The 16,841-nt window shown below is 33.0% G+C and overlaps 1 protein-coding gene across 2 annotated transcripts in view; it reads left to right on the plus strand.

Moving 5' to 3' along the window:
* NCAM2 (neural cell adhesion molecule 2) overlaps positions 1 to 16,841 on the plus strand; it is a 577,130-nt gene that overhangs the window by 421,483 nt on the left and 138,806 nt on the right. For both annotated transcript variants that reach the window (XM_066259097.1, XM_066259098.1), the window contains exon 9: positions 4,100 to 4,250. In XM_066259097.1, the coding sequence (XP_066115194.1) occupies positions 4,100 to 4,250 (151 nt within the window). The remainder of the gene's footprint in view (positions 1 to 4,099; positions 4,251 to 16,841) is intronic.

A 16,841-nucleotide genomic window follows, 5' to 3' on the forward strand; every position in this document is an offset into this window, starting at 1 on the left:
AGGGAGCTCAAAAAACAACTCAATGAACACAAAGAACATATTACCAAGGAAATTGAGAGTATATATACAAATCAAACAGAGATGAGAATCTCAATTCATGACCTGAAAAATGAGATAACAAGCTTAGGTAATAGAACAGGCCAGATAGAAGATAGTATTAATGACATAGAAGACAAGGAATTTGAGGCACAACAGAGAGAAGAAGAGAAAGACTCAAAAATTAAAAAAAATGAGAAAGCCCAACAGGAATTGTCTGATTTCATCAAAAAGAGTAACATAAGAATAATAGTATATCAGAGGGAGAAGAGAGAGAAAATGGAATGGAGAACATATTCAAACAAAGAATAGACAAGAACTTCCCAAGCCTGTTCTTCCCAAGAACTAAAGCCTCAAATTCAAGAAGCAAACAGAACACCAAGTTTTCTTAACCCCAACAAACCTACTCCAAGGCACATCATAATGAAATTGGCACAAACCAATGACAAAGAAAAAATTCTCAAGGCAGCCAGGGAGAAGAAGAATACAACATATAAAGGAAGGCCTATTAGATTATCATCAGATTTCTGAGAAGAAACAACAAGCTAGAAGAGAGTGGACCCCAATATTTAAAGTCCTGAAAAAGAGGAAGTTTCAGCCAAAAATACTATACCCAGCAAAGCTATCCTTCAAATACAAAAGAGAAATAAAAACATTCACAGATACAGAAAAGATGAGGGAATTTATCATCAGAAAACCCCCACTCCGGGAAATACTAAAGGGGGTTTTCCAACCAGATACAAGAACAAAACAAAACAAAGCCACAAGTAAAAGCTCCACCAAGAACACAATAAAACCAAATTTAAACTGTGACAACAAAAAAAAGGGGGGGAGAGGACGGAGATTAACAGTAGCAAAGGATGATGGAGTGCAGAAGCACTCACAAGATAGTGCACTACAATGAACATGGTAGGTACCCTTTTCATTACTTAATGGTAACCACCGTTGAAAAAACATATAGTAAATAAATAGCTTAGAAATTACATTTTTTTCAAATTATATGTAAATATACCATAACTTAATTTACTATATAATAATTTTAATATATAGTGGCTCTGTCCTAGGCACTACTCCAAATGACTTTTATATCAAATACCATAAAAAGTTCTCATATTAATTCAATTATAATATTACCACCCTACATGTGAATTTTTAACTAAACCAGCAAAGGCCCTACATCCTAAGAGAAGCATGAAACTCAAGTAGTAATTATAAATAATCCTATATTATAAATATAATATAGAATGAATAATACTCCTTTATAATAATTATGTAACAAAATCAACAAGGGACTATTTTGACTGTAAATATATATGTGGTCAAAAATTAAACTTGCAGGGGTCCCCAAACTTTTTACACAAGGGGCCAGTTCACTGTCCCTCAGACGGTTGGAGGGCTGCCACATACAGTGCTCCTCTCACTGACCACCAATGAAAGAGATGCCCCTTTTGGAAGTGCGGCGGGGGGCCGGATAAATGGCCTCAGGAGGCCCATGCGGCCCGCGGGCCATAGTTTGGGGATGCCTGAAAAAGAAATGATGATAGAAACCTGCCATTTAAATTTGCAAGAGATAAAGGCAGAATGATTTAACACAGGTCTTAAATGAAGGGTGCTTCTGGAGAGCACAGGATATTCATGACAGTACATGTAATTCAGATTAACTGGAATCCAAATTGTAAAGTATGCTTAGACAAGTGATGCCATATGGAAGTCTTTAAATGTCAGGCTAAGGGAATAGAATTTTATTTAGGAGGAAATACAATGTTGTTTATGAACAGAGAGCACAGAGGATGTGAAACTTTCATAAAGTTATGAGAATTAAAAGTTTGTTTAAAAAGAAAATATATTCTTAGCTTCTCAAGAAATAATTTCAGCAGCTGGAACAATTTTTTTTTTTTTCTAGAGAAACATAGGAAATAGCATAATGTTGCTGACTTTTGCAGAGTCAGGGAGTCTTTTTCGGTCACATTCAGCTCTCGTGAACTTGTTCTCTCTGAAATCCAGTGATACCTGTCAATATCATTTCAACTCAGCTGCACAAAGCAAAGAACAGAGAGGGCTCCAAAGCACAATTGCTGAAAATGGAAAATGATCATGTAGAAACTGTGATTTCTCATAATTTGGAATATACATAGATAAAAATTCAGAAACAAACCCAAGACTGAGGACAGATATAGCCTGGGACATGGAAAATAATTAGTATCATTCATGGAAAGAAAGACCGTGTGTAGAAATCAGATGATGACAGATGATATACGTGCCAAAGAGTTGAGCCCTGCAAATGAAGATACCTGGTTCTGAAGCTCCAGAGAGAGATCCTGGCTGAAGAAAAGTGACTAAAGATGACTGAACTGAGCAGAGTATATTCACCAAAAAGAGGAGTCCAAGACAGAATGCAGGGGACTTCAGGTAGGGAGGAGGCTTCAACTAAGACCGAGTAGTAGTAAGAGAGGTGAAATGGAGGAAAAACAGATTATAGGTTTCTGGAAGCCAAAGGAAGTCAGCGGATAAGGAAAGAAAGATAGCTCAATAAGGTTCAATGAGGTAAGGTTCAATGAGGTAAGGAGAATGCCCACGAAGTTATTCAAACTTAGTTACGTGTCTAGCAAATTGACCATTTTGCTTTTGTGTTTACTCATTCTGTGCTGACTTCCGTGAGTTTTTGCTTTTTTTCCTTCCTTTTCTGTCAATTAAGTAAATGGACTTGGCAGTTGAACACATTAAAAATTGGCAGGAGAGAATGCCCTTCTGCTTGAAAACCTCACCTTACTATGTTTTTTTAGCAACACTCAGAAGTGGGGAACATATGGTTTTCCTAGAAATCCTGATCTAAGTCACAGAATAAATCCCTCATACATTTTTATTTCTTTGTTTTTGAAGACTATTTTTCTGATAGGAAATAAATTATATGACTGCTATGATTATATAATAATTCCATGCTGTCTAAAAATTGAAAGCAAAAAAAGTAATCTTACTGTGACCCAGTCAACTTTGTGTGGAAAAGAGCTTTATAACAGTCTTCTGGTATTAATAAAGAATAATGATTAAATGCCAAATTTTAATAATACAAAGTACACAAATGTATTAAAATTTAATTAAACTTCAGTGATATAGAAAATTAAACAGCTATTATATTGTTACATAATAACATACATATTTCAAAATAAATGCATGGCATAAAATATTTTATGAGGCACTGAAACCTCAAATATTGAACAGAATTGCCTCAATAACAATTAAGCACATTTCAAATAAATTATAAAGTGCTAAAAGTTCAATATATTTTCTGATGGTGTGAAATAAAATTAAATGAATAAACTATCTCTGTTTAATATGTGTGCTATAAAGATATTTAATACCTTAAGAAAATAATATTAGCTTTGGTAATTCTGTTGCAGATAAGAATTCTTATGTGAAATATAATCTATAGACTATTGGATTATAAGCAGCTCCTTTATTTGAGTCAGTATTCATGGAGTAAGTAATTAATCATCTTTGTATTCATTTATTGACTTCCTAAAAGTGAATTTTATAGAACTATGTTTACTATCATCTGGTACTAATTATGCTTATGAGAAGTGCTATTGCACATTTTTAAAAATGAAAATTATCAATTTCTAAGGCTTTAAATTTCATAAATCTTGATACTTTTTTTACATGATGGATATGAAACTAAAGTGCCACAGGAATATCATTTTCATTGGTAGGTTTTAAGTAGAATTGAAAGGTGTTCTTTTGTATGTTTGCAAGAAATATGATTGGAAACCAACAAAACCCTTCTTGGTTTTTAAAAAGCAAAGAGCATGCTAAATAAAAGAGGTTGATAAAATTGTTTAAGTTTTTACTACAGGTCAATGTCCCTGTAAGCAAGTGGAAAGGTAAAATGGATAAGCTAATATTTGTAAATCACAAATATAGAAATGCTGCATTTTGGGGGGAAAATATGAATGCAGGTAAGAGGTTATTTTTATTTACTGTGTATATCATAGACATCATATATTTGGTCATCATTTTATACAAAAGAAACATAAAATCTTTCTTTTTCCTGATTCATTGTAAACAGAGCCCAGACGGCCGTATAGAAATCAAAGGGCATCTTGGAAGCTCATCCTTGCATATTAAAGATGTGAAGTTGTCAGATTCAGGGAGATATGACTGTGAAGCTGCAAGTAGAATTGGAGGACACCAAAAGACCATGTACCTTGATATTGAGTGTAAGTTCTTTTCATTTTATATGTTTATTGAAAGAACCTTTTCTGCTTAAAAAAATTTGGGAATTTTAATTGGAATATCAAAATACCTATGTGGTTAGTGTACCTGTATTCAACACACAGCCTTAGAGAAAATGTAGCCGTTCGAAGTCAGTTATTGGAGACATCTAGTGGATATTATAAGACATGGAACAGTGCTGTATTACATGTTTTTGACACTTATTCTAAAAATTGTCCATTTTTTCAATGTTAAACTTGAAACACATATCAGCTGAACTATATTATTATTTATTATTGAGTTATCAGTTATAGGTCAACATTTTCTTAGATTCCTCTCTTTTTATTATAATATTAATTGTCCTGTGTTTCACATAGGTAGTGAGAGTTTTTATCTTATTCAAGCTGTTTTGTTGAATTATTTTACATCTTCATAAGATATGATATAGTATTTTAAATGATTGAATATAAGTACTTATATTTTTATTAAAATAGTGTTTATTACCTGAAAGTAGGAAATATGATAAAGAATTGTTAAATAATTATAAAAATTGTTTGTAACTGTGAGATTGGGGAATAGTGAAGGCAAATGTAAAAGGAAACTACAATCTACTTTAAGTCACTGCATGTGATTTTAGAATACTCTGGTACATATGTCCTTAAAAGAGGAAGAAATTTAAGCTTATTCCCAACAAATATTCACTAATCATCAATGTTAGAGGTTCTCTTATACTTGAATGGACTTAGCTGTCTTAGTGGGAATTTATAAAATATTTATTGACAAAATGTTTATTTGGAGAAATTCTATTACATTAATATTACTCTACTATGATGATAATTGTGAAACGAGATGCATTTTCTAATTTAGAACTCTAGAAAGCAAATATTTTTTAAGAACTGGCACAAATTATATTATTTTACATATCCACAAACTGCTTGTAAAGAAATTAATGGAAAGACTAATTAAACAATTTATATCTAAGCTTTCTTTTTAATATTTTGTTGATTTGAATTTTACATTAAAGTCAATGATACATTTGGAGTGCATATGTGTAGAATCAGTATGTATTATCTTTCTATCCATATATACAAATCATTCAGCACTACTTATTGAAAAGACTTTTCTAGCTAAGGGTTTACTAATGTTGATCATTACAAAGCATTAGTTTTTGCCTTTACTAATTTATATTTTCTATTATATATCTGTTTTTTAGTGTTTTGATTTTATTTCCATTTTTCTCTATATTTTGGATGTGCTTTTTCATTTCTTTATAAATTCTTAAGGTGAAATAGTAGATTGCTTATTTTAGATATTTTTTATTTTCTAATAAATCATATAAAACTAAATTTCACACCAACCCATACTTTAACCATACATCACAAATTATAACAGTGTCCTAGTAGAGCCCAAGCTCTACATAGATCAGGCATCCCTGATTTGACTTCCCCGTGCAGTGGGACACTCCTGCTTATTAGCAGGCCTGGCAGCCTCTTCGAGACTACTCTTGAGGCGGCTATGAGGATGCTACTGTTAAGTGCCACTGGAGGAAAAATACGACCAACACACAAATTAGTTGCAATAATTACAAAGGTAATTTATTACTCACAAATCCTTTTGGCATGCCTGGGTACAGCTTAAGGGGGCCCTGTTGGCGTGCTCCTCTTGGCTGTCTTTGGTCAGAGCTCAGAGTAGCGTGGAGACAGTCCACATCAACGTTGGAGTCTGGGCGACTACTGCAGCACGGGGCCCCTCAGCTTTAGTACCTTTTCTAGCCAACACCTTCTAATCGGTGTCAATGTACAGGATTATCACCTCAAACCACCTTTTTGGGAGTTCCTTGCAGGGAATCCCCTCTATGTCAATCTACTGAAATGTTTACATTAAACCACTTTTTAAGATGTTCTTATTTACATTAATTTACAAAGTTAATGCAAATAACAACAAGCCACTTCTTATTTAGATATAATTTCACACACACACTAACTGGGTCCTGCTTTAAAGTCAGTCTGTTGACCACATTTAAAGAGTTATAGCAGTAAGCCACTATATTAATTCCTATCTAAATAGCATAACTTTATTTAATTTTAATAATTATTTTTAATATTATTTTAATTATTTTTATATTTTTCCATATTTTTATATTTTATATATTTAATTACTACAACATTTACACTGCTTCCTTGTCTATCACGGAGGTTAGTTTCCAGAACCCCCCACGATAGGTGAAAATCTCCAAAGTAGTGACCTTATATTTATTTTATTATTTATATATATTTTAAGGCTTTATAAACCCTCCCTACATTCTTGGAAGCTTTTCCCACACTACTATTAACCTTCCCCACAGTCTTATAAATGCTTCCTTGCTCTTAAACACTTTCTACATTCTTAAAACTACATAAACACAGTGCTCTGGTTGGTCACCTCCCATCCATCAGCCAATAGTGTGCCCTGTACGATCTCACGTAGACAGACTAACTCAAGTGGAAGTGGCCATAGCTGCATTTTCCATAGGTGTGAGTCTTTGTCTAATCATCTGCTACATGCTACATATTTTATTTTGATTTAATATTCTTTTAATATGTTTTAATTAATATTTTTACATTTTTATTGTTTTTAATTTCTAGGCTAGAAAATGCTTATTTTACCATAAAAATAATTAAAATAATAAATATATATAAATACCTATATACCACAAAATCCCATGATATAGCAAAAAATCTGCTATACAAAATTAGATATATACAATTTAAAAATCTGCAACACAGTGTGACCACGAAAAGTGAACTGTGATATGGAGAGGGACGACTGTATGTGGTATTTTTATTGTCTGTCAGTTGAAATTATTTTTTAATTTGTGGTGCATTTTATCATTACTACAGTTACTTTTAATTGAATTTATTGGGGCAATTTGCTTAATAAAATTATATAAGTTCCATAACCCATCATCTGTAAAAGCCAGTGAAACAAAGGCAAGTGCCACATGATTTCACTTATGTGTGGAATCTAATGAACAAAATAAACACCTTCATAGTTATTCATAAGAATATGTTTGATATTCAGATATTTGGTGTTTTTCTAGCTATTTTGCTGTTATTTAGTTCTAATTTAATTCAGTTGTGCTTAGAAAATACCCTCTGTGTTATTTTCATTTTTTAAAATTTATTAATATTTGTTTTATGTTCCATCATATGATCTATACTGATACATATACAACATATATTTGAAAAGCATATATATTCTGCAGTTACAGTATCTTGTGTTCTATAAATATAACTTAGATCCAGGTGGGTAATAGTATTGTTTAAATCTTCTATGTCTTTACTGAACATTTTTGTATAGTTATGCTATCAGAATGAGAGGTGTTAAAATCTTCTTTCATGATTGTGAACTCTTTTCCTCTCCCTTTTTCCTGTTGGCAGTTGCATCATGTATTTTAAAGCTTGGCGAAGCAATACAGGATTCTACAATAGTTTGTATATTATATTAGTTTCCAATTGCTGCTATAGTCAATGGCCACAATTTAAGGGCTGTAAACAACAAAAAAAATATCTTTCTGGAGTTCTGGATGTCAGCAGTCTGAAATTTCTCACTATAATAAAATAAAGTGTACATAGGGTTGTGTTCTTTTGTGGAGGCTCTAGGAGAGATTTTGTTTCCTTGTCTTTTTCAACATCTAGAATCTGCGGACATTCCTTGGCTCACTGTCCAATTTCGTCTTTAAAGTCTGCAATGGCAGATAGAGTCTCTCTCAAATCACATCATTCTGATTCTGCATTTTTCCTCCTATCTCCCTCTTTATCTCTGGTTGCCATTTTATTGACCCACATTGGATAATCCAGGATCATCTCAACTCCACACCCTTAGTTGCATAACAGCTGCAGAGTCCTTTTTGCCATGTAAAGTAACATGCTTACTGGTTCTGGAAATTTTGATGTGTGTGTGTGTGTGTGTGTGTGTGTGTGTGTGTGTGTGTGTGTGTGTGTTATTATCTCTCCCATGAATATCTTTCTCATAAATTATTTATTTTTCTCCTCTCACCTCTTTGAATTTAATGTATTCTCTCTAGTATTAAAATATACTTAAGTTCTTTCATGCTTACTGTTTGTATATGTCTTCCATTTATTTACTTTCCACCTTGTATTTTGATTTCACATTAAAGTGTGTTTTTGGGCAGTGTAATAGAATATTCCTTTCTAATCTACTCTATCAATCTCTACCTTACAGAGTGTTGGAAAAGCCAGGAGTCAGCAGTAAATGGATTAGGTTACAAATATTTTAGATTTTGCAGGTATTTCTATGGTATCTTTCCCAAAAAAACCATTTAAAAGGTGTGTTGAATTTATTTTTCTCTTGCAATCAATTAAAAGTATAATAGCATTCTTAACTCTAAGTATAAACTTGGGCTCTATTTTGCTCAAGGACCACAGTTGGCCAACCATTGGTTTAGACCAGTAATTTTCAACCTTTTCAACTCCTGGCATACATAAACTAATTACTAAAATAATGCAGGACACACAAAAATATATTTTTTGCCAATCTGACAAAAAAAAAAAAGGTATAGTTCTGATTCATTCACACTGGAATGCTATTGTTGTGTTGGTTGTTGTTAGTTTTTTATTGGACAGTGTATGAGAAAAGAGGTCAATGTCATTGAATTAGTCAAGTATTACATACAGTATTATAAAAATACTTGTGACACACCAGTGTGCCACAGTTCACCAGTTGAAAATCACTGGTTTAGACTATTAAATTTAATGTAGTTATTGATATGTTTCATTTAGGTCTACAATTCTGTGTTTTATGCCTTTTCTTTTCTTAATATTCTGTTTTCATTTATCTGTTTTTCTTCTTTATTTGAAAATTTTGTTTTAATTCATATATTGAATATTGATAATACCTCATAAATTTTTTGTTTTTATTTTATTAAATTATTCTCCAGAGATTATAATATATAAACCTCTAACATTTCACAGTCTAAATATAGTCAATATTTTGACACTTTAAATTAAATGTAGAAATTTTGCAACTATATGGGTCCCTTAACACCTGCCTCATACAGATCTTTTTATTATTGTTTTCATATGCAGTACATCTACATTCATTGGAATATCACCAGATTATGATAAATTTGTTTTGATGTCATAAATATTTTAAAGAAATAAAGAGAAAATAAAATGCTTTTATTTACTCATTTATTTACCATGTGTTTTGTTCTTTTTTGTGTCTGTGACAGAGAAAGAGAGAGAGACAGAGAGAGGGACAGATAGAGACAGACAGACAAGAAGGGAGAAAGATGAGAAGCATCAGTTCTTTGTTGTGACTCCTTAGTTATTCATTGGTCGCTTTCTCATAAGTGCCTTGACCTGGGGGCTACAGCAGAGTGAGTGACCCCTTGCTCAAGCCAGTAACCTTGGGCTCAAGCCACTGACCTTGGACTTCAATCCAGGAATGGTGGGGTCATATCTATGATCCCACACCCAAGCCAGCGACCCCAGGGTTTCAAACTTGGGTCCTCTGCATCCCAGTCTAATGCTCTATCCACTGCGCCAGCACCTGGTCAGGCTCCTTTGCTCTTTCTTCCCCTTAAAGATTCAAATTTTCCTCTGACATTTTGGTCCTTCAGCCTGAAAATTTTTCTTATTCATTTATTATACAGCATATATGTTTAGAACAGATTCTATTAATATTTTCTATCTGAAAACATTCTGCCCTACTTTCATCAGATTTTTTTTCCTGGAAATAATTCTGGGTGATATTCTTCTAGCTTCCTAATGAGAATTTTCTGATGAGAAATCCATGATGATTTGAATTGTGGATGCCATGTATACCACATGCTATTTTTGTTTTGCAGATTTCAGGTAATTTTCTTTGTATTCATTGCTTTGATTAGGATGAATCTAGTTGTTTTTTATGTTGAGTCTATTCTATTTGGGGTATATTGAGTTTCTTGAACCTGTAAATCTGTATTTGTCAATATTTTTGGGCAGTTTTTGACCATTATGTCTGCAGATATGTGCCCTGTCCTAATCTTTTTCTCATCTCTAGAGTTTTACTTTTACATATATATTAGACCTTTTGAAATTATCCCAGACCCTGAAACACTGTTTATTTTATATATCTTATTTCTCACTCTTTTCCAGATTGGATCATTTCAGCTGTTTTTTTTCCCTTTAGGTTAACTGACTCTTGACATCATTGTGTCCTTTCTGCTTTTAACCCCAACCAATGAGTTTATTGTATTTTTAAAGATATTTTTAGTTCCAATTTCTAATTAATATTTTTTTTGCTTTATGTTTTTTTCCTCTTCTGACATTTATTTTATTTTTATTCATTTTATGTATGTTTTACTTTATCTCATGGAGCATAAGTAAAGTAGCTGCTGAAATCTATAGCTGATAGGTTCAACATCTGAGCCATCTTGGGATGTACATAGCTGGATTATCCTTTCTCATTAGAATTGGTCATGTTCTCCTGGCTCATTAAATGGCAAAAATCATTTAATTTGTTATGAATACTGTAAATACCATATTCTGAAGACTCTGGGTAATTTTACAACCATCTGAAAAAGTATTTTTAACAGGTAATTACCCTAAAGTTCTGGGAGTTCTGTGTTGCCTCCAATGAGCAGTGATTCAAATCTTAGTTGACTCCCAAAGCCTTTGCTATGCAAATTTTCACTGTCCTTGGCAAGTAAAAATCATAGCTTGGACTGAGACTTCTATGGTTTTATACACACAATTATGGTATCTACTTCTCTGACTCATCTCTGGAATTACTTCCATATAGTTCAACTGCACTGGCTTCTTTCTAAGTTTCCTCTGCACTTACAGACAAATTTTAGTTCCACAATCACTTTGAAGCTTACCCTAGAGAGAAAGCCATAAGAGAAAAGGAAAAATAGGAAAAACAAACTTTTGTTACTCTACAGAAGTCTTGTTATTGTTTTTGTTTCTGTTGTTGTTGTGTGTTATTTCTAGACCTTTTAATTGTTATCAGTAAAGTAGATAGACTATCACAGGCTTAAAGTGCCGTCATACATTTCATTGACATATGTTCTACTCTTTTTTTTTAACCTCCAAATGAATGGAGCTTCTTTGTCGGTCTAACATACATGTGAATGCTCTAGTTAAGCTGTCTTTTTCTTTCTATGATGAGTAGCTTTTAAATATCCATTACAAATTACTTGTGAATCTCTAGATGTCTAGTTTCCTCTTTAATTAATCTAAATTCCTATAGTATTTCCTTTCATATGTGAATTGGAATTTCCTTTTTTTTTTACAGTTAAATTTACTAATGATTTTCAGGAAATACTAAATTATATTAGAAGTCTATCACACTAGTCCATCCTAATACTTTATTTAAGAATAATATTTAGCTTTAGCCTGATATTAATTTTCACATATATTTCCATAACTTCTCAGTTACACATCTTTGAGATTACTGCCTTCTCGGTATTTACTATAGTTTATTAAAATTGAATCATGGAAAAAATGTTTATAATAGATGAATATAATGCTTTAAAACTTACTAAGAAGTTGTATAAGTATGTTAGTAAAAGAAGATTTTATACTCAAGTAGAGGATAGTATAACTATTTAGTATTTATCTTAATTTTATTATGCTAAAGTTCAGAATTAATTCATGTTTTAGAACTAGAGATAATACCACACTGTTGTCATTTGTCTATAGTTAGTATTTTTGGGAGGTTTAGGTTAAATAATCATGTAGAATATGTATAGTCATAAATTAAAATTTAACCTGCTATTTTTCAGTTATCTTTCCTGTAAATTAGTGTAATTTTATTAGGAAAGTTTAAACTTTTTTTTCACGTTGACAATACCACTATTTGTAACAAACCTGATACTATTCTCATAGGAAGATTAGTAGAAATTTTGGTTGGCTATTGCTACTTAATAACTACAATTAGTACTGAATATCTAATAAGCTTATTTCTTGATAATTGAAGCCTGTATTGGTATAAGATACGATATTTTATGTAGCAACAAATTTATAATAAGAAATACATTTTCAATATCTTACATGTAATAACACAATAAATTTTGCTGTAAATGAATATCTGAATTTAGAAACGCTAAGAATATTTTTATTCTGCATCTTTGAATCAAACCAGTATAGAAACTATAAAAATGAAAACATTACACAATGTCACAGACACAAAAAACTTACTAGAATAGTCTTTACTGCCTGATGCAAATATCTGAAGTATAATATTGCTAAGAATGAGTGAAAAAGAATCAAGTCATTTACACTTTGATTCCAAACACATTTATTAAAATATCAGTGGACTTAAGGTGTATAGGAGATTAAGCCCCCACCCTTTTTTTTTGTTCAAAGCCTCTTTTGTAATTCATCTACACAGATTATTTGGAATTCTGCCAGTTAATTTTCAACATTTCAAGAACATTACCCTTACTAAGAAGCAGGAGTTGAACTAAAGTTTCAATTTATAAAACAAAGGAGATAACAAGCATGTGTTACATGTTTTAATGCAATAAGTACCCATTACATAGCGTGTTTGATTACAATTAGAAAATTATTATTAAGTTTTATGACTAGGTACTCATTACATATTACCTATTAACTACACTTAATTATTTTATGTGATAAATTTAATTTAATAGTTACATGGTAACAATGCTTGTTAAGAAGTATTGAATTTTTAATTATTATATTTTTTCTCACTGAGCTCTCTGTACCTGTTTTTATTTCTTGTTAGACATAATAGCAATATTTAAATGCATTTTCTCCTGTTGTATAACTATTGTTCACAATATCAGAAACATTTTAAAGCTATAAGGATAAAAATTAATCTTATAATTCAAATTCATGTTGCTTGCATATTTGCATGCATTCCATAGAATTAATAAATTTTTATCACATCTTTCTTTGAATATTACAGTCTCAACAGTAATTCTGGTAGCAAGATTAGCTGTATGTATGGAGTAAGGTAAATAGGATGTGAACATGATTTTAACACTTGAAGAAAATTATCTCAGTAAACACTTAAATATTTGAAAAACACTGTGGTCATACATTTTATACCTGTGATTAAAATCTTGTCTTATAATACTATCTTTTACACCCACATTAATATATTTAATACATAATAATGTTCAAACTTTAAAGGAGATGGCTTATTTGAAGAAATAAGTTGATTCTAATGCCAGCAACTATTTAGGTTTAAATTCAATATAAAAATTTTAGGACAGCATCTTAGAAAAATACAAAGCATATCTGTATATCCAGAAGATAAGAAGAATAAACTATAAAAAGAGAAAGATGAAAAATAATTCAGGTTGACCTGAAGATGGCAGCAGAGTAGGCAGATGCACAGACACCCAGCTCAGACCACCAAACTGGATTACAAACTAATATAGGAACAATCAGCATGAAAAACCAACTCTGAACTACAAGAACAGCTTTCAAAAACCAAGGAACAAAGAAGAAACCACAACAAACCTGGTAGGGAGCGCCTGAATCTCCCCTGCTTACAGGAACAGAAAGGAAGTAAACCCCTTCTGGGCTATCACTCCAAGGAAAAGAGCAGAAAATACTGCTCACAGCGAGACCTGAAGATGGCAGCGGAGTAGGCAGATGCACAGACACCCAACTCTCACCACCAAACTGGAATACAAATCAATTTAAGAAAAATCAGCGTGAAAAACCAACTCTGGACTACAAGAACAGCTCTCAAAAACCAAGGATCAAAGAAGAAGCCACAACAAACCTAGTAGGGAGCGCCTGAATCTCCCCTGCTTACAGGAACACAGGGGGGTGAGGCTGAGAGCCCAGAGGGGATCTCACTCCAGGGAAAAGAGCAGAAAATACTGCTCACAGCCACTTGCCTGGCAACCAGGGAGCAAGGTGTGTTAAAAAGACCAGCTTATCTCCCAAATGGAAAGGAGAGAGAGAGGGACAGACTGTGAGGGGCTTAGGAATGCAGGAGATGACCTTAAAAAGCTGACTCATCCATGCTGGAGGTGGCCATAGTTGAGGGAGGGACTGACCCTTCCACAAAACAGTACGGAATTGCTTCCAGATAAGAGATCTTCAGACATCTCTCCAGCTCCAATTAGTGCAACAAGACACAGCTGAAAACAAGAAGTGGGGAGGAGGGGCAGTAACTCAAGTCTCCATGGAGATCTGAGATACACCTCCCCCTACTGAAGCTGAGAAAACACCCTGCCCCCAGAGAGATTAGTTAGTGGAACAGGCCTTCACAGTCTCAGGATACACCCATGGCATTCCTGGATACAGTTTCAAGGAAACCCCCTGCTGAGATTAGTTAACAAGACTATCACCTGTTAAGAAAACAAATCAAGTCTTCAAAGCTGCCCAAATCCTAAAGTGGATTACAGAAATAGCTGATACCAACCCAAGAAGACCTAGAAATAACACAACTGAAAACTGGAGGCAGGCAACACCAAGCCTAGACTCAACAAACTCTACAAACAAAACACCAACAATGATAAGACAAAAAAGTGCAATCCAAATGAAACCACAAAAGATACCTTCAGGAGATGAACTGAGTGATACGGAAATAAGCAAACTTCCAGATGCGGAGTTCAAAATAATGATTATAAGGATGCTTAGGGATCTTAAAACAACAATGATGGTCATTATGAACACCTAACTAAAGAAATAGCAAGTATAAAAAAGAATCAGTCAGAGATGACAAATACAATATCAAAAATAAAGACCACAATGGAAGGAATTAAAAACAGGACAGATAGAGCTGAGGATTGAATCAGTGAGTTGGAGGACAACTGGAATGAAGGCATAAAAGCAGAGAAGAAAAAAGAAAAGAGACACAAAAAGACTGAGGAAACTCTTAGAGAACTCTGTGACAACATAAAGAGAAATAACATCCGCATCACAGGGGTTTCTGAAGAAGAAGAAAAAGAACAAGGGATAGAGACTTTGTTCAATCATATCATTGCTGAAAACTTCCCTAAATTAATGCAGGAGAAACTCTCACAAGTCTAAGAAGCACAGAGGACTCCATTAAAGAGAAACCCAAAGAAACCTACACCAAGACACATCATAATTAAAATACCAAAGGTAAGCAATAAATAGAAAATATAAAAGCTGCAAGAGTAAAAAAAGCTATCACCTACAAAGGAGCCCACATAAGGATGACATCTGACTTCTCAACAGAAACACTAGAGGCCAGAAGGGAATGGCAAGAAATATTCAAAGTAATGCAGAACAAGAACCTACAACCAAGACTACTTTATCCAGCAAGGCTATCGTTTAAAATCGAAGGAGAAATAAAAAGTTTCCCAGACAAAAAACAACTCAAGGAATTCATTACAACCAAACCAACGCTGCAAGAAATGTTAAGGGGCCTGTTGTAAACAGATCAAAGTTGGAAAAGAATATAGCAAAAAAAGGAATACACCTTTAAAGAAGAAAATGGCAATAAACAACTACATATCAATAATAACCTTAAATGTAAATGGATTAAATGATCCAATCAAAAGACATAGGGTAGCTGCGTGGATAAGAAAACAGGACCCATACATATGCTGTCTACAAGAGACACACCTTAGAACAAAAGACACACATAGATTGAAGGTAAAAGGATGGAAAAAAACATTTCATGCAAACAGAAATGAAAAAAAAGCTGGGGTAGCAATACTTATATCAGACAAATTGGACTTTAAAACAAAGGATATACTAAGAGATAAAGAAGGCCACTACATAATGATAAAGGGAGTAATCCAACAGGAAGATATAACTATTATAAATATCTATGCATCTAATATAGGAGCACCCAAATATATAAAACAGACTTTGATGGATTTAAAGGGTGAGATCAACAGCAATACTATAATAGTAGGGGATTTAAATACCCCACTAACATCACTAGATAGATCCTCAAGAAAGAAAATTAACAAAGAAACAGCAGACTTATTGGAAACAATAGATCAGCTCGATTTAATAGATATCTTCAGATCCTTTCACCCTAAAGCAGCAGAATATACATTCTTTTCAAGCGCTCATGGTACATTCTCTAGGATAGACCACATGTTAGGGCACAAAAGTGCTCTCAACAAATTTAAGAAGACTGAAATCATATCAAGCACCTTCTCTGATCACAACAGCATGAAACTAGAAATGAATCACAGCAGAAAAGCTCAAAAATTCTCAAACACATGGAAACTAAATAGCAGGGCGCTAAATAATGAACGGATTAAGAATGAGATCAAAGAAGAAATAAAAAAATTCCTAGAAACGAATGACAATGAGCATACAACAACTCAAAATTTATGGGACACAGTGAAAGCAGTGCTGAGAGGGAAGTTCATAGCACTACAGGCAGACTTTCAGAAGCTAGAAAAAGCTCAAATAAACAACCTAACCCTGCATCTAAAAGAATTAGAAAAAGAACAGCAAGTAAAGCCCAAATGTAGTAGAAGGAAGGAAATAATAAAGATCAGAGCAGAAATAAATGACATAGAGGCTAAAGAAACAATACAGAGGATCAGTGAAACTAGGAGCTGGTTCTTTGAAAAGGTAAACAAGATTGATGAACCTTTAAGTAGACTCACCAAGAAAAAGAGAGAGAGGACT

Source organism: Saccopteryx bilineata, chromosome 2 (assembly GCF_036850765.1).
Source record: "Saccopteryx bilineata isolate mSacBil1 chromosome 2, mSacBil1_pri_phased_curated, whole genome shotgun sequence".
NCBI lineage: Eukaryota > Metazoa > Chordata > Mammalia > Chiroptera > Emballonuridae > Saccopteryx > Saccopteryx bilineata.